Source organism: Eurypyga helias, unplaced genomic scaffold, assembly GCF_000690775.1.
Source record: "Eurypyga helias isolate BGI_N326 unplaced genomic scaffold, ASM69077v1 scaffold2525, whole genome shotgun sequence".
Lineage (NCBI taxonomy): Eukaryota > Metazoa > Chordata > Aves > Eurypygiformes > Eurypygidae > Eurypyga > Eurypyga helias.
The window spans coordinates 124,562-142,916 of NW_010250605.1; the positions used below are offsets into that span (position 1 = coordinate 124,562).

The 18,355-nt window shown below is 39.6% G+C and overlaps 1 protein-coding gene across 1 annotated transcript in view; it reads left to right on the forward strand.

Annotated features, from left to right (window-relative positions):
* ZNF385B (zinc finger protein 385B) overlaps nucleotides 1–15,341 on the forward strand; it is a 128,388-nt gene extending 113,047 nt beyond the window's left edge. The window contains exons 5-8 of the mRNA XM_010151709.1: nucleotides 10,872–11,117; nucleotides 12,181–12,359; nucleotides 13,455–13,556; nucleotides 15,123–15,341. Coding sequence (XP_010150011.1) covers nucleotides 10,872–11,117; nucleotides 12,181–12,359; nucleotides 13,455–13,556; nucleotides 15,123–15,341 — 746 coding nt within the window. The remainder of the gene's footprint in view (nucleotides 1–10,871; nucleotides 11,118–12,180; nucleotides 12,360–13,454; nucleotides 13,557–15,122) is intronic.
* Nucleotides 15,342–18,355: the final 3,014 nt, after the last annotated feature.

An 18,355-nucleotide genomic window follows, 5' to 3' on the forward strand; every position in this document is an offset into this window, starting at 1 on the left:
TTGGCAGAAAGACAGTGGAAACTGAGATACCAATGTCACTCATCTGCTTTGCAATTTGCTATTAGGATGAAAGATGATCCTGAAAAAATGGGGGTTATGTAATGAGTTTTTGTGAGAACTATCCCCTTCGGTCACCTTAAGAGGGTTATTATTTTGATGACAAATGAAAGTATTATTTGCCTAAAAAAAAAATAATTCATGAACCAAAAAGACAGTGGAAACTGAGATACCAATGTCACTCATCTGCTTTGCAATTTGCTATTAGGATGAAAGATGATCCTGAAAAAATGGGGGTTATGTAATGAGTTTTTGTGAGAACTATCCCCTTCGGTCACCTTAAGAGGGTTATTATTTTGATGACAAATGAAAGTATTATTTGCCTAAAAAAAAAATAATTCATGAACCAAGCCCTAGGTTTGTTTTTAGATGACCAAGAAATTAAAATCAGTGCAAGTTCTCTTTATTTACATAGGACCAAAATTAGCCCTTTAAATCCATATAGAATGAAAAGCTCCCAAAAAAGACAGCTGCTGGTTTTGTGGGTGGTTTTTGGGTGTTGGTTGGTTGGGTGGGTGGGTTTTTTGTTTGTTTGTTTGTTTTTTGTTTTTTGTTTTTATTTTAACAAGCCTGGGAAGAGTAACTTTATCTGCACCTAATACTTTCATGAAGCATAGTACAGAAATTTATTGCTAAAGAAGTAAGGCCATTCTACTGATGCCAGATATTTAGTTTTCTCACATAAGCAGAAAATAAATAATAGAAAGCTGTCGATTACTCACACAATTGGTAGTTGTTTTGTCTGTGTCCAGTTGTGCCAAAGTTAAAGGTTGTGTGGAGTCTGTAAAATTTTAGTTATGTTTCCTTCTTTTTTCTCAGCCTTTGAGTGTAAATGTAAAGGAATGGGTCAAGCCCAATGCTGGTTTTTTCTGGATGCTTTGGGTTTGTCCATAAATGAGATAAATATTCTCAAATTTTAACCCTTTTTTCTGAAAAATATGTACTTACAGTTGGGGAAAACAGTCATGCTGGTAGGTTTTTTTTTCCTGTATTTCTCAGCAACTATTTACATAAAGGAAAAGACCTCTGATAGTACAAGCTGGTCTAGCAGCAACTTCCACGCAATCAACAATGTGGCTTGATGTGGGTGTTTTTTTGTTGTTCTTTTTTTTGGTAAATGTTATTTTTACTCATATTCATTTTTATAACATAAATGCAAGCAGCATTTAGAAACCAAGCAAAAATGCATGTTGCTAGGGGATAGCAGGCAATTGTGAGACCAAGAAGTTGCTGAGTTGGTTTTGACGCAGAATTGTTCAAAGATCATGAATCAAAAACAAAAGCAAAAAACTCCATGCTGGCACATCAGTCATTTAAAGAGGTCTTCTGAAAAATCTTCCTTTATCATCCTTCCAGGCTTATTTCTACAGCTGCTGCATTATTGACTTGGTATAAGAAATATGCTATATTTCCTATAGCATAAAAATGATATAGACAAACAATAGGCTACATATTATTTCCTTATTACTTATTTTCAGAGGGTGAAAATATTTTGATGTCGTGTTACACAAGTTATATTTGAAATGCAATTTATTGGTCAAATCTTGAGGACATGACTAAATACAGTCCTCAAAGAAACCTGACACAGAAATCAGTGTGAATACACAATTATAGATGTCATTTAACTGAAATGAAGATGAGTGTTTCCCACTTGACTTCAGTGGCAGTTCTGCCTGGGCAAGTACGTTCAGACACAGGCTGTCAAGAATGTACTTTCATGCAGATAGTCTGTTCTTGATTCATTTATTTAGACATCCATAAATTTTGTATTGAGTTCCAAAGCATTTTAGCAGCTGTGGGTAGAATTTGAAGATTTCTTTTTTTCACAAACAGCAAGTGAAATGTGTTTCTAGTAATATATTTCAGATTCATAGATGGAGGCAGTAGTGTTATTTTTATAGTTGAGGAGATGAAACAAGATGTTTTTAAGCAGATGTGAAGGATATACGGGTAGAATATAGTATGTTTGTTATAATCTTTGAATATTATTTTTCTAAGCATTCCTACATTATTAAAATATTAAAAAGACAATACACTACTATAGAAAGTGTACATTCCAGGACCTGTAAAATAAATGTGGCAGAGTCTGTAATGGGACTATAAAATATTTACAAAATAATGGATGTCTGTGTCAGAAAAAGGTTTACTTTCACCGAGATGAGAGTCACAATTTGTAACAACAGGTCTTATGAAATATTTCAGTCTTTGCCCAAACTGTGCTATAATTTTCCAACTCTTAATTTTTTTCCATTCCAGCCAATACAGACTGGCATAGCTCAGAAAAGGTGAAAGGTTAAGATAGATATAAGTAAATTTACCTAGACATACAGCAACTGGACCCAGAACGGGTAAACTGTGGGATAGTCTCACTTTACGGATACTCGTTAAATTAGCATCCACCCTTGATAGCTGTGTGTGCCCTGGTTAGATCCAACTCCTACTGATCTTGCTGGGTCTCATGAACACACTTCTAGTGAAAGGTTTCCCAGCCTACTGCAACAGGGATGCAATGTGTCACTGAGGTAAATCCAACTCTAAAACACCAGCCAACCAACCAAAAACCATTTCCCAAGAATCACCAACTATGTAAGGAATTGACTAAAAATTATAGGTGACACTGTGGGTTCATCTCAGACACCCCAGTAATTGGAGCAGCCTTCTCAGGAAGGTGTACAAATAGGTACAAAAAGGTGTACAAAAAGGTGTTCAGGAAGGTGTACAAATAAGTACAGAAGTACATTTTGCAGGGCAACATTTTACAGTTGCAGAACTCTGTGTACTTTTGAGTATTTTCTAATTCTCATCTGTCTGCTTTCATAAAAATTAAACCAATCCAAAATTTCAAAACCAAACTTTGTAACATTACATCTCTAATCTGATCAGCAACAAATATTTTTCTACTCTGAAAAAATGACAGGTTCCTTTGTAAGAAAATTCCCTGGAGTCTTTGGTATGCCAAAATCAGAAATAAAATATCTAAGAAATTAAGTATCAACATCACTGTTGTACCATAGCCAAACAAGCAATGCTTCTGAAATAAAGAAGATACTTCAGCTGAGCCTGTTGGAGAGTAGTGATGCAGTTAATCAAATAATCAGTCTAGCTACAGAGTTCACTCAACATTGCACAGCCATCCAGACATTTCCTGATGTAGCTTCAGTATCTTGAGAAAATATGTTGTAGCTTATTTCAGTGCACGTTTGTGTTTGAGATGAAAAGCTTTATATTTATAGCTTCCATTTGTTTCTCATCTTGGTATCGAAACAAAATTGGGTTTTATTAGAATGTGTCAAACAGATTTATTTCATGTAACAACCTTTCAGTATATAAAACATAGCCTGTTTTCAGACAGGCCTGAGTTACAAGGAATAACATTTTACAAAAACTAAAGGTAATCAAAGGGTTAATAGATACACTGTGCTGTCTGATTTGCATGTAGGTTTGCAGTAGAATTTTTCTAGAACAGAGCCCTACGGGTTTTTCAGCCTCATTTCTCAGTAGACTGCACAACTGGTAAGAAAGTAGGTATTTTGTCTGACAGCCATTAGAGTCTCATTATTCAGCAAATGGGGAGATAAAACAGATTTTGAAATCCCTCATCAAAGTTAGCTAACTCTGTCTTAATGAGTGTCAACAAATAATCTCATGCTCTTTGTTGGTTTTTTTGAGTGATGCTGAGATGCAGGACAGAAGTGTTTACAAATGCTGTAAAGGTTATGACCCCTAGTGACTTAATTGGTTTCCTGCTATTGCCTTTATGGCATATATTACTCATAGTGTTCATCTTTTTCTTCATAAAAAGGTTAATAAATTGTGTGTGTGCTGTATTCCTTTATAGCAGTGCGAGCCAGTAGAAGATAAGATTTTCTGTGAAGAACAATAGTTTGAAACCTGCTTTTCTTGCTGGAGCTATCGTCTGCCTTTCTAGTCAGTAGTTCTTCTGCGAATATACTGATGAGGCCCTTCTTGTCTTTCTATTAATTCAATCATAGAACCTGTTCTTCCTCCATATCTTATTTCAGGGCAAAGAGGTACAGCAACTATTGTTTCCAATATGATTTGTGGGTCCTCTGTCTCTGCCCCAGACCTGTGTCCCAGCATAGATCCTAGGGTTTGTTTAGGCAGTCCTTCAAGTGCAGTGTGGCTAAATAAGTTTTCCCCACCTTGGTTTTATTTTGTCATGGTTTCCTAATACCTCCCTTAATTGCTTTCAGCCAGGCTTGTAACCTCTTTGACTGTGATCTCTCTACTTTTCATGTTTTTGTTTTAAATGCTGCAAATTTTGTCACAATATTTCTGTGGCTGAAGCTACTGAATTTCTCTCTCCAAATTCTTCATGTCCTTGTCTTTCAAAGTTCTCCATACCTTTGTATGTCTTTTGTAGTGTACTTTAAAGATGCTGACTTGCACCTACCATCTATCAGCCATTGAAACCAGCTTCCCCAACAGCTTCCCACTTTCTCTGGTATTATTTGTGAAGGGCTTCCTCCAAACAGCTGCCAAACTTACTTCCGTTTCTTTCACCTCTGAAAATTTCTCTTTCTCTGTGATGGATTGAAACAGAGAAAAAAGATTGTGAGAAGTTTGGCTGTCACACCAGTGCCTGTGTTGGTGACCAGTTGTTCCATCCCTTTTGTGATTTCATACCTGTCTCTGCAGCAGTGACCTCTGCTCTTAAACTGAAAATCTCTTGGTGTGGCTGCCACCTTAGTGTTCTGTGTGCAGAAAGCTTAGAACAGCAAGGTTAAATGATAGATTTCAGTGATATCAACTAACTCACCTCCTCCAGCATTGTCAATGGGCATATTTTATGAAGAACTGTGGGAAGAAAAAGTGTAGTGAGAAATAAATGTCACTTTTTAGTTCTATCAGATGTGCTGAGTATTTAAAATAGCAAATTTTAACTGAGAATTTTATTTTTCATTAAACACGTTTTTAGTCTTTTTTGATGCCTGTTTAGCTACCGTGATAAGCTTTTCATCAAAATTTCTTGGATTGTATATATGGCTATAATTAATGTAGCTGATTTTACGTTTGCTACACAGTTGATCAGGGAAATTTATAGAATAGTCTGACAACCTTGATTGATTTCCTCTTCCCGTTCTGTAATCACTGGATGCTTCAAAGGTTGTTTAATGCAGCTCAATATTCATAGGCATATTGGGAGCTGTTGAAATTACAGGGAGAACCTGAAAATTGGTTTCACGCAGTACAGCTCTGCTGGTTTGGGAGGTTTGCTTGTTTTACCTCAAAGTCTCAATTACTAGAAGCAACTGAACCTTGATTGATTTCCTCTTCCCGTTCTGTAATCACTGGATGCTTCAAAGGTTGTTTAATGCAGCTCAATATTCATAGGCATATTGGGAGCTGTTGAAATTACAGGGAGAACCTGAAAATTGGTTTCACGCAGTACAGCTCTGCTGGTTTGGGAGGTTTGCTTGTTTTACCTCAAAGTCTCAATTACTAGAAGCAACTGAAGCAACTGAAGCAACACTTCAGACTAATACCAGTTCCCAGTAACACAACTTATGCGAACTCAAGGCTGTCATAAGACAATCTTTGCACCACATTTCCAGTAACCCATAAATAAAATGTGAACCTTTCCTTTCAGTAATCAGTTTTGGTTTTAGTTAGCATAGGAAGTGGCATGGTCAGAAGTTAACTGAAGGTGTTCAGAGTCAAGCTGTCCTTGTTTTTAAGTGTCATTCTGTCAGTAGTGATGTGGTCTTGTAACATACCACTGTAAACAAGGATTTGCACCTAACCATGTGTCAGTTCTGCTCATGGGTTGCATAGCATTGATAACCATGCAGTGGTTCAGTTATACATTAAAATATTTTGTTGCTGTGTTTCTCCTCATGTAGCTGGTTTGGGCTGGAAATTGCATTAGAAATTGCACAGCTCTTTCCTTAATTTTTTTCAGGAAGAAAAGGAGCACAAGTATTTACTCTTTTCTTACCTTTATGAAGGAGAATCCTACCTAGACTGCTAAAGCCAACTTTTCAATTATGCTCTTTTCTAAGGAGGCAATATGTTCTGTTGTGTGAACAGGTGGAAGAATTATAAAAACAAATGTCCATTTCTACTATGGGAAATTAGCAAATCTATCGAAGAGCTTTGTTGTAGAATTGTCTAGAGCAGCAGTGGCCACTTTGCAATGTCTGTGCTGCCCTTCTGTTGTACATACTCTGTGTATGGCTGCTGTTCATTGCCTGCAGCTGGGGGGTGCAGTGAAGGACTACACAAGGAAAGCTGCGAAGCTACATGCTGAATTTCTAGATTGACATGTGAGTTTTAGAATTCTGCTTGGTTTTATTTTTATTAAGAATCTCAATTCTGAAGTAAGAACCTGAATTTTAAGTTAGTTTTCCACTGAAAGTAGCACATACTTGTTCATCGTGAATTCCAAATTAGAACTTCTACCTAACGTACACCAAAATCATCACTCTCACTAAAAAAAAAAGAAAAGCTAGCAATAGAAAGCTTTAAAACATAAATTTATAACATATATATGTTATAAAATAGTAAGCACTTCTCATAAATGACAAAGTAAACCAAATGTTCTCTCTTAAATGTATCTTATAAAGCAAGCTGCTTACCAGAGCGGTGCGAGGGGAGGGAATATTCTTTTTGCTTTCTGCATGGACTGCATTGATCACTGGACTATGAGCGGTGGCAGAGCATTCATGTTCAGTTGTTCACCAGGTAAGAAAACAACTAAAAAGAAGAGACGAAGATGGTTTGTCAGAGGGAAGAAGTTTTATGATATAACCTTTCTGCCCCTTCTTGAGCGAGGGCAAAGTCTATTCACTTAGCTGGACTAAGATTTCAGCATTGACAGGTAGGTCCTGTAGATTATGCCATAGCAGCTGTAGTGAGTGGCATGACCTGCAAAGATTGGTAAATCTCTTACGCTGGTTTTGCTCTGTGAGCTAGAAGCTTGTTAGATTTTAACCTGTCAGATGTTATCATTTGCTGTGTCCTGACTTTGATACATACAGCTGAAATGAAACAGTTCTAATTAGATAAATAAGTCTTGAATTCTAACATGGTGCTGGCAAAAACATAAGGCAAACAACCAGAAAGATGTGGAAACAACTTCAAAGCAGGATTGAAACAATGTAAGTAGGCGACAAGAGCATTGATATTACTGAGCCCAAAGCAACACTTAATTAGCTAGCTTTATTTTTTCCTTGGGCTCTATTTCAAAATAAATGCAGGCTTCAGTAAGAACTTGAAATGAACCATTGATTTACTTCTCTGGAGTCTTGAGGAAAAGGGAAAATTAATTTAAAGACAGGAATTTAACATAGGTGAAGTATGTCCTTTCTGTGTGGAAAAAGAACGTATTTGGATACAGTGCAACACTGTGGGTTAGATTTTAAACGAACTCCTTGCATGTGAGTTACGATGGAAGCAATGCAACCTGCCCTGACTCAATGGAATCACAGCTGCTGTTTTCTGAGAGGAGGTTGGTACCGCTGCGCACTGCTGAGTGGCACGGCCCTGGTCCTGAGCAGGACGGACTCACTCATGCACTTGTTTGGCCTCTGCACAGCTCCACTGAGTTCTGTGGGCTTCACCCGGAAGGAAATCAGAGCAAATTCAAACGTATTCTCAATAATACTTCCCTTCAGAAATAGCTCCCATGGCATCTATATTTTATACAGTGATTACAGTTTGGAAGTATGTGTATGCGTGCAGGCATTGACAGTTGCATTTCTGATTTCTGCATGGAGATACTATTTGTTAGCTCTGTGCAGTAAGTACAAATAAAGGTAATCTCTTGTGCTTTGTATACACATGCCATTTGCATTTCCTGTGCTTTACACAGTTGAATACTTGGCATTTCTCTCTCAAAAATAAAACTGTAAGTAATGGTGTTTTGAATTGTGTGGATTGAAAACAATAAGCTATTATCAAAAGCCCATTTGGAGAAGTGCAGTTTCTGATTTTAGAAGCCAGGAATACCCATTTCTGGCCCCACTGCAGTGACAAATATGCACTTAGCTCAGTGTACTTTCTGTGGGAGTTAAACTGTATAATAACCTTACAATTATGATCTTTGAAGATGTTCTGCATTAAGCATTTAGAATGGTGGAAAGAAACATTAATTCAGAGAGGGGTGTGTGTCTCTCCTTATGCACATACGTCTCTGTGGATGAAGAGCTTGTTTGTGTTGGGAAGCTTTCCAAATGATGGTATTATCATGTGAACTGAGGTTCTTTCCAACAGCTGAGATTCTGGCAGAATTGAGCCCAGCTGGATGCTGGTAATGTCTCTAGTTTTCTACAAGTTTTCTTGTTAGCTTGTTACGCATTATATACTCTAGAATTGCTTTGTATTATGAATGGTGAAAACACTGTGAACCTAGGGAATATTTTAAAAATTGACACCCTACATCAGCTGGTGGCCGGCTAAGTGAGGAGAAGTGGGAAATGAAATCTGTCATTTTTCAATTCTCTGTTAAATTCAGCAATGGAAAACCATCAGTCTGTGATGGTAATTGGTGGCCTGTGTAAAATGGATCTTACTCCATCACTCAGGACCTGACTCCACAGACGCCTGATGGCAAAACAAAGAGATAAAAATCTGCTCCTCCCTGTTGCAGCCAGTTTGAACAGTGAGGCCGGGGAGTGCAGGCAGACATACGGCCGGGGCGCTTGCTGCACAAAGCAGTCTCTTGGGCCGGGGTCCACCCTGGTGGGCATCAGCTGGCGTTCCTCCCGATCCCCTCGGTTCTCGCCCTCGCAGAAGAAGATGATTTCTATCTCTAGGAAGGGTTTCAAAAGCTCTGAATCTTTATGCTAACATTAAAAACAATACATGGGAAACAATGTTAAAAAAACCTAAACTATAAGTGTAGTCTCTGCATATTAACAGACATCTTGCAGTTGTGCAGGTGTATAATTCTATTAAGGCCTGAAATGCGAAACACTGAGAAACCTTCCTTTGTTGCACTCAGTTCCACGGGCCTTTTGCAGTCTGGCATATTACACAGAACAACAATAGTCTCTCTTCCTGTAATGTGAATTCACAAATGGCAGCAGTTCTGTATATTTCCTTCGCTAGCACCTCAGAGAACTTTCCGTATTGAAAACTCTTTAATTTAGAATGTTAGCAAATACTATTTATTAAAACCATGTATTTTATGAAGACTCACAAGTCATATAATGTGTTCTAGATTTTTGCAGATGTGACTTATTACTACAGAGGCATTAAAATTGAATAGTCTATGAACTTTGTTTTAACATCACTTTCTTTTGTCATACTTTATCAATCAAAATACCTTCAGAATCTGGTTTTATCATTAATTTTGTCCTAATAGTAGTCTTTGTACTTGATCATTTTCCATGTTTATTACAGTTCATATTGTGTAATTTCAAAGTACTTTTATCACTATTTTAAAAAATAATAATTCTTTTATTAGAATTTTCTTTCTCCTGGTTTTTAAGAATCTAAAATTGATGTACTGCAATCCATTTCTGGGAAATAGGCCAGCAACTGTGGGCTGTAGTTTCAGGATGCCTGTTCATAGTTCATACGCACTCTCGAGTCTTTGTAGTACAGGGTACAATCCTGTTTTCTGAATTCTTGGTAGCACAGCATTGGCCTGATACACAAAGTGATGTTAAGAGAGAGCCTGGTAGCAGTAAGTATAAAGTGCAAGGGGCCCATATTTTAAAACAACCAAGTGCTTAAAATAGAACCTAGTTTTTCAAGTCAGTTCGATGCTATTTAAAATGATGCCATGGGTTTCCCATGGGATAGAAGTAGAAGAGGTTGCTGTTATGTAGATGCTGTGCTTGCTTAGATGATAAAATTTGGCTCTTGTTCAGAGTGACAACAGGTCACTTATGCAATCATTTCTTACATCCATTTTAGGGTTGCTCATGTCAGGGTTGCTCCCACGAGCACCATTGTACTGTCCTGCTCCCATTCAGTGTTCCTCATAGGAAAGCTTCTTTCACTGCCATCAACAAAGTATGGCTTGTGGTCACAGGGATTGCAGCTGAGTAGCTCAGAACGCAGTGGGCTTTTGTAGACTACACGTAGGCAAGGAGCATTTGAACACAGGCTCTGGAACAAAGTTCCTCTTTAGGCAAAGCTGGGACGTTTAATTTCTCACCTTGTGATCGCCTTCTGTAAAACGAACCTGCCTACCTGTCTCATAGGAGCACAGATGATTGACTCGTGCTTGTGAAGTGATACAGGAATGCACTGAATGCACTTCGGACCCATCTGATCCCCAGATATATGGGGAATTGTTCTTGCAAAAACCTAAATATATGAGCAGCTGTGTTCATGTGTGTAGTGAAGTACCATAATCAACTCCTGTAACTGAAAGGAGGGATATTGTATGTCAAGATAGTGCTGGAGCCTTTCAGTGTCCTCCCAGTGACTTTAAGAAACTTGAGCCATTCCAAAGGAAAATATATTGCTTTTCAGAAATATTTTTGTAATCCTCAGTGCAAAGGCTCACATGTTTCTGAGTGCTTTCCAGTCCTTCACCCTGGCTGCCTTTTGGCTTTCTTGGGCTCCTTTCAACTGCCCAAAGCTGCAGCATGACAGCAACAACAGCTGGCATGAATTTGTTGTATTCACTGGTAACCTTAAAAACAAGAAAATCACCCCTTTTGTCAAATTACACACATTTCATGGTAGGATTTCAACAAGATTTCAAGAATGTTGCCGTCCTGTATAAAATGAGATTAAGCCACTGTTGTGTTAGGTTCAGTAAGACCACAGGACTATTCCTGTATGATTTTTTTGTGTACGGCAATGTCATGACATACATATTTTGCTTCTTTTAGAAGATAAAGGGAAAGCAAAACCCAATAGCGCCAGTCAGCAGTCCAGTACAGAAGTGGGTCCTTTTCTTCCCAAACCTGGAGTGGCAGCAGTGGCACCTGTAACACCTGCCTCTTCCTCCAAGAGCACAAATGGAACTCCTAGCACTGTTTCTGAGTCAGAAGAGGAAAAAGCCAAAAAACTGCTTTACTGTTCGTTATGCAAAGTGGCTGTGAATTCCCTGTCACAACTAGAAGCCCACAATACAGGTGAGTGCAAGTCAGTTGCGTGTTGTTATTTTTAAAATTCAGGGTAACAAGCTGGTTTTGTGACACTGACAGCCACACTTCACTGAAGAGTCTTCTAGTTAAAACTTACAATGGCAAGTTACAAAAACATGTCTGTTAATGACAATTTCATGTGTGGTGTTTTGATATTTTATTAAAGCTCTCTAAATGGTTTTGAACTGTCCTTTGTGTACTCTATAAGCTTTTAGCTGACAAAAATCTCTACAGTTCATGTTACCTAATCAGATTCCAATGCCGCCATAGTGAGGATCATAGTATGATCGTAGTGGTTTCCGTAACACTAAGGTTTCTAAAAGGTCAGTTCTCTCTCCTTCATATTTCATCTCACTGTCTCACTGATGTTTGTTTGCTAGTACAACTTACGGTAATTCTTTTTATTTGATATTTTTGGTAACTTTGGGGTGGGATCCTTAGATTTCCTAGATGTCCTAGAAACTTTTGTTTATTTTGAATTAGATGTGCTCCCGCTAAAAAGGCACAGCAACAATTCCTAATGTGCTCTGGCTGCTCTGTGATGTGCTGGTGATGTAAGCCTTGTTAACAAACCATTGAAGCTGGTTTTACAGCTGTAATCCATTCTTGAAATAGCCCAAGCAGCCATTTGTTCCAAATCAGAGGATACTTATTGAAGTATTTCTGTTCCTAGGCAGGTTTTGAGTGATTGCTGTGGTTTCTTTCACATTCTTGGCTTGGCCCTTTTTTGTGATTCACCAGCTATATGGAAGAATAATAAGCAACAAACACCTTGGCCATACAGCCACACACTGCCCGCAGACAGATAGGCAGTGGTCCAGCATGCCTGTTGTTCCCTTTTTGTACAAACCCTTCTGCCATTGTCTGGCTTCTCTTTAGATTGAGGAAGTGGGAACTACACTGACCATAACCAGAGTCGTCATTAATCTGGATCTGTGGTGACCTTAACCATTCTGTCTTGAAGATAAACGTGTTACAGAAAATCCCAGGGCTGATGGACATGGTTGTATGTTGCTGGCCATTAACTCTCCTGCATCTTTTTGCCCATTAGGCTCCAAGCACAAGACCATGGTCGAGGCTCGGAACGGTGCTGGTCCCATCAAGTCTTACCCCAGACCTGGATCGCGGCTGAAGGTGCAGAACGGCAGTAAAGGCTCAGGACTGCAGAACAAGACGTTTCATTGTGAAATCTGTGATGTCCATGTTAATTCAGAAATTCAGCTTAAACAGGTAGCTTGCATGTACCTGAGGCTCCTTTGTTACTTTTAGTTGCATTGCAATACTCGAGGTGGGATGTAGGTCTGTGTGAAGATGTTTTGGCAAAAAGTGAACTTAGTATTTCTTTCTCATCGTCCCACAACTATTTCTACATAGTTCACCGTAGGTCAAGTTAACCTAGCTGGGAGAAAATGGGCTTGAGAGTCCTAAAGCAGAGGTGGACAAAGTGTCAGTATCAATGAATAACTTAGTAGATCTACTTTAAAAGTTTGCTGTGGCTCAAGAGAGAGATTTGAACTTTGGTCTCCCAGATGGAAAAAATTCTGCATTGAGATTTCCTGAATTCCTCTTGTGCTGCTGTTTTGATCTGCTGGGATAGTTTTTAATTCTATGTGAGAGGGAGAATGTGACTTGAATCTATTGATTTAGGACAATCAGCAGGAGGGTAACACTTTTAGATATGCCTGAATTGTGTAGAGCAATGTTACCATTAACAGTGAAGGTGCACGAAGATGCAGCTCTGCTCTGAGCCAATTAGCCCCAGGTTCAGAGCTGTGCCAACACAAATACGTTGTTTCTGATACCCAGATGGGAATCTCTAACTGGAGGGTGCTGTGCTGAGTGGATGTGTCCTCTCATTCCCTCTAACTTCAGTTATCTTTAAGATAGTATTAAATTGCATGGTGTAGACGTATCCCTGGGTACTGGTTCTTCCTTTAGCTACTACTGAATTATTTATATAACTGAACATCATCAGAGGACTGAAATTTACCTCCTACTTCTGAATATCCCTATGACCTAGTGATTACAGCTTTGTCTGGTTCAAAGCTCCTCAAGTGGAAAAAGGCAATCCTAACCAAAATACCGATAATTTGCAGAGCCTGTCTCAGATCACAGAATTTGCTCTATTGGATTAGTTTCTGATTCTTTATTTGATGTGCTTCAAATTGTTATGTTTAATTTAGCAAAACTCATCTTTTCTCTCTCTAAAGAACCTACTTTATCTTACAAACAGGAGCTTAGGCATATCCTGCTGATAAATCAATTTCAAACTCAAAACTGAGAAATGTTTAAACAGCTAATTAAATGTGAGGATATTTATTTCAGCACATTTCCAGCCGAAGGCATAAGGACAGAGTTGCAGGAAAGCCTATGAAACCTAAATATAGTCCTTACAACAAACTGCAGCGCAGCCCAACTATTTTAGCAGTAAGTATTTTTATTTCTCATCGCTGTCTGTGTGATTTTGTGACCTTGGGGACTCCCACCACACAGAGACAGGAACATGACAGACCTGACACTTCCGCAGCATTTCTCCACCTGCAGGCTGAGTCTGCATGGGGATGGGATTTGAAAGATAGCTGTGTGTTCTGCCTGCCCAGTCAAAGGCACGCAGACAGCACTGGGAGTATTATTTACTACTAGAGAATATACTGTGGGATGGAGAATGAACCATGTGCCCCACAGAAAGGTATCGGCTCTGCTGGGCTAGTGCTTTTCTCCTTGAAGGCAGCAATTCATATACTCTGTCTTTTCGGGCACCTGGGATAACTCTCAGTGACGACAGATGCACTCAGGGAAAAGGACGTAATATATTAGGATAAAAAAATACTTAGGCCCATTCTCTGCATACAGCTGAACAGAGCGCTGTGTGATCAGATGTTTAGTAGAACTGATTGCCTATCTGCATGCTCGAGCTGTGTCTGGCATTGGCTATCAAAACACCCTTCCTGCCTTTGTGCCCCCAGCCATTCCCCTTTCACACCCACCTGTATTTCCAGGAATTCCCCTATCTGGTTCTGCTTGGTTCTAGCACAGCACAGATTGTATGTTTATTTGCTCATGACTCAGCCCATATTTTATTCATTAGGGAAAAGTGCATGCCACCTATGGCACAAAGAAAATGTATACGTTGGAAAGAGAGAGATACAAATGTGTGTGTGCCAGCGTGAGCATGTGAAAAGCCTTTAAAAGCTGAAATATTAATATGTCTTTGTAATTGTATAGAGGCAAATGAAAATGCTGCAGGCTTTCTCCAAGCCTCCCCATTGGATAGGTTCTGCACACACTAATCTTTACTTGTGTAATACATCATTTTATTGTCTATTGTGTATGGAGAGACCTCCACTGATACAGGCAGGATGTGACTATATTTGCCCCCAAAAATGTGTCATTATGGTGCAAACCATTTTCAGTGCGGCTGTAGTGTATATATTTCTGGTTAGCTTTTTCACCACAAGCACCAGCAATGTTTGTAGATCATAAACTAAGTAATAATTCTTTGAGAAAGAATTCTTTATGGTGTTGATCTTAAAAAAATATTTCTGTGCTGAAAAGAGCAGCTCTGCATTGGCAGGTAAGAATCTGACTGTACTAACTAAAAACACTAATTCCCCATTACTACTTTTTACAGTTCATTTTTGCAAGTGGAAAATTTGACTTTTGACATTGAAGCCTTAATCATGGGTTTCTTTAGAATTTCTTGCACAGTTATGGTTTACATAATTTAATGTTGTGCGCTTGCAAATTATGCTGCTAAACATCAGTGTGACTGCCCCTACACTCAAGAGATTTATGTATCTTTAAATATAGGTTTGGTTGCTTTAGTTGCCTTGGGAGTAAGCAGACAGTGTGGGTAGAATCTCGAAGCATCTGACATGAGGCTTCTGTGAGAAACCACAGCATGCCCTTTGGCCGGGTTCAGTTTTTCCTTCATGTAAAAGTGGGCGTGGGGAGAACTGTATTTACGCTGCTTTTCTGTGTGTTTTATTCCAGGCAAAACTTGCATTCCAGAAGGACATGATTAAGCCGCTGGCACCTGCTTTCCTTTCATCTCCTCTTGCTGCAGCTGCAGCTGTATCCTCAGCTCTGTCCCTTCCTCCCCGTCCCTCTGCCTCCTTATTCCAGGCACCGGCAATACCACCTGCTCTCCTCAGACCAGGTCATGGTCCCATCCGGGCAACACCTGCCTCCATACTTTTTGCACCATACTAATTTATTGATGTGAAAAAGAGATAACTACGGCCAGTAGAAAAGGCAAGCAAGAAAAGGGTCGAGATTTTTAAAAGTCTTTCTCTTTTGAAACGCCATCCAGTGGGACACCTCAACCAACCACACCATCAAATTCATCGTTGACGGTACTGCATTTTGGAGTCTAGACAACTCTCTCTGTCTCTCTCTTTTTTTCAATCCAAATAGCGTAATTTACTAAAAACTTAGTCATAAAATTTATACTATTAAAGATCCATGCATCTATTAATTTTTTTTTCACTGTGTATGATGCACCTTGGAATCAAGGAACATAAAATATCTTCCTGACAGACTTGAAAACTAGGGTCTTCCTTGCTCACACTTATGTAAATACTTCTCTGAAAAACAATGGGATGTAATCAAATGTGGAAAAAAGGGTAGAAGAACCAAATGCTTGATTGTGGATAACATCTCAAAAATGAATGGTGTCCTTTTTTCTTCCAGTGTGCTCTTGTTGACAGGGATTGTGTACTGTCCTAGGCCCCAGTACTGGTGTATCTTGTGTAGTACTAAAGATGTATCACATGTCTGATTTTAATATTTTTAGTTTCTGTGCAAATGTTTGAAAGCAATGCAGCGCTGACGCTTTTAATTATTTCTTTTGTGTCACACCTTATTTAGAGAAATTAAAAATAGAAAGCCATATAACATAGAGTTAAGATTACTACTTGTTTGCTACTTTCATTTAACTTATTTTTGTTGTTTCCTTACTGGTGTTGCTAAGCAATGTTTAAAGAGGAAAAAAAAAAAAGCTTTTCAATTGCACAATGCCACAGCTCACATGCATTGTTTAAGAATACAATGGATCCATGTATTTGTACGTAAATATCCTTTTTTCTTCATTTCTAACTAGTTTACTTTGTAATGATGCTGCATAACGTTGTGGCTCCCTAATGCAATAATGTACAGTACCTAAAATGTTTATAATTGACCGTATTCTCTGTTTACTGAATATATTGCAGTAATGCCCCACCTATCTTCTTACCTCCCCAATCCTTTTATAAAGGTGATATCAATATGCAGTACTCAGAGTGAAGTTGTTATGTGATAATGGGGACAACAGGTGGAAGAAAGGAGAAAAAAAAAGAACTTTTAGAGCATCTTTATCTTCAATCCATAATAGTAAAATGTCTGTGTATTTTTTTAAATGTACCTTTTCAATAAAATAATAAGAAAAACATACATGCTTCTTACGTTTCTTAATTGGTAGAGAAAAAAATAACTGAACAAACAAATCTAGCTAAAGTAGTCTTCAGGAGCAGACAAAGCATTAGAGTTGCAATAAAGTATAATTACAGAACCTGTGTTTACATCCCTTGCTACATCCTGTTACAGCATTTACTGAGTGTAGTGGGTTTGCATGCCCAGGTTTTGGTAGTGGAAAGTGGCTTCTGTGAGAAGCTGCGAGAATATTTCCCTGTGTCCAACAGAGCCAATGCCAGCTGGCTCCAAGAGGGACCCACTGCTGGCCAAGGCTGAGCCCATCAGTGAGGGTGGCAGCACCTCTGGGATAACGCGTTTGAGAAGGAGGAGAAAAAAACCTGAGCAAGAGAGAAACAGCAGCAGAAAGAGGAGTGAGATGTGAGAACAATGCTGCAGACACCAAGGTCAGTGGAGAAGGAGGGGAGGAGGTGCGCCAGGTGCAGGAGCAGTGATTCCCCGGCAGCCCACGGTGCAGACCATGGTGAGGCTGGCTGTGCCCTGCAGCCATGGGGGGTCACAGGGGAGCAGACTCACCTGCAGCCTGGGGAGGACCCCACACCACAGCAGGGGGATGCCTGAAGGAGGCTGCGACCCCATTGACAGCCCATGCTGGAGCAGGCTCCTGGCAGGAGCTGTGGCCCCATGGAGAGAGGAGCCCAGCCTGGAGCAGGTTTGCTGGCAGGACTTGTGACCCTGTGAGGATCCCAGGATGGAGCAGGCTGCTCCTGAAGGGTTGCACCCCATGGGAGGGACCCACACTGGAGCGGTTTGTGAAGAACTGTAGCCCGTGGGAAGGATTCACATTCAAGAAGTTGGTGGAGGACTGTCTCCCGGGGGAGGGACCACATGCTGGAGCAGGGGCAGAGTGTGAGGAACCTTCCCTGAGGAGGACAAAGCGGCAGAGACAATGTGTGATGGACTGACACCAGCTCTCCCCTTATCTCCCTGAGCTGCCAAAGGGCAGGAGGTAGAGAAATTGTGAGCAAAGCTGAGCATGGAAAGAAGGGAAGGGGTGGGGAAGCTCTCATTAGTCTACTCTGATTTGATTGGTAATAAATTAAATTAATTTATCCTAGGTTGAGTCTGTTTTGCCCATAACATTAATTAGTCCTTCCCTGTCCTTACCTCAGCCCATGAGCCTTTCATTACATTTCTCTCCCCTGCTCAGCTGAGGAAGGGAGTGACAGAGCAGCTTTGGTGGCACCAGCCAGGGTCAGCCCACCATAGTGGGGCTTTTTTGCAGTAAGACTGTAAAAATTAACTACTTCTGAGGAAGAAGCTGTAGAGCCAGGTAGGTGATTATGGTTTTATTGTTGTACGACCAAAATACTACATGGTTATGCCATCTCTGATGGACAATAAGGATTAACTTTAAAATCAGCATGGGCATACCTGACACTGGAAGCAGGTCACTGTGGAGCCAGGACTTGTACTGCAGCATGGGCAAAGTAGGCCAGTGCTTCACACAGTAGGTTTTTCAAGGCAAGTATTTGGGAAAGCTTTGAAATTATCTTTTTCCCTGCTGAAAACTAAATTGGTCATACAGAAAAAAGAAGAAGACAGAAGCCAGCACACACATTGCCCTGTCCTTATCACCACCTGAACTCCTATGCTAAAGTTATGCTGGGCCCATCTACTAATAAATTAATAAATGTCTCCTGTAAGAAAGAGTTTATTTAATGAAAAGTAAATTACTATATTTTACTCCCTTACTCGGTGACCTTGGATTATAAATTTTACACTCAGAAAAGTTTTGCAAAAGAATTTGTCACATT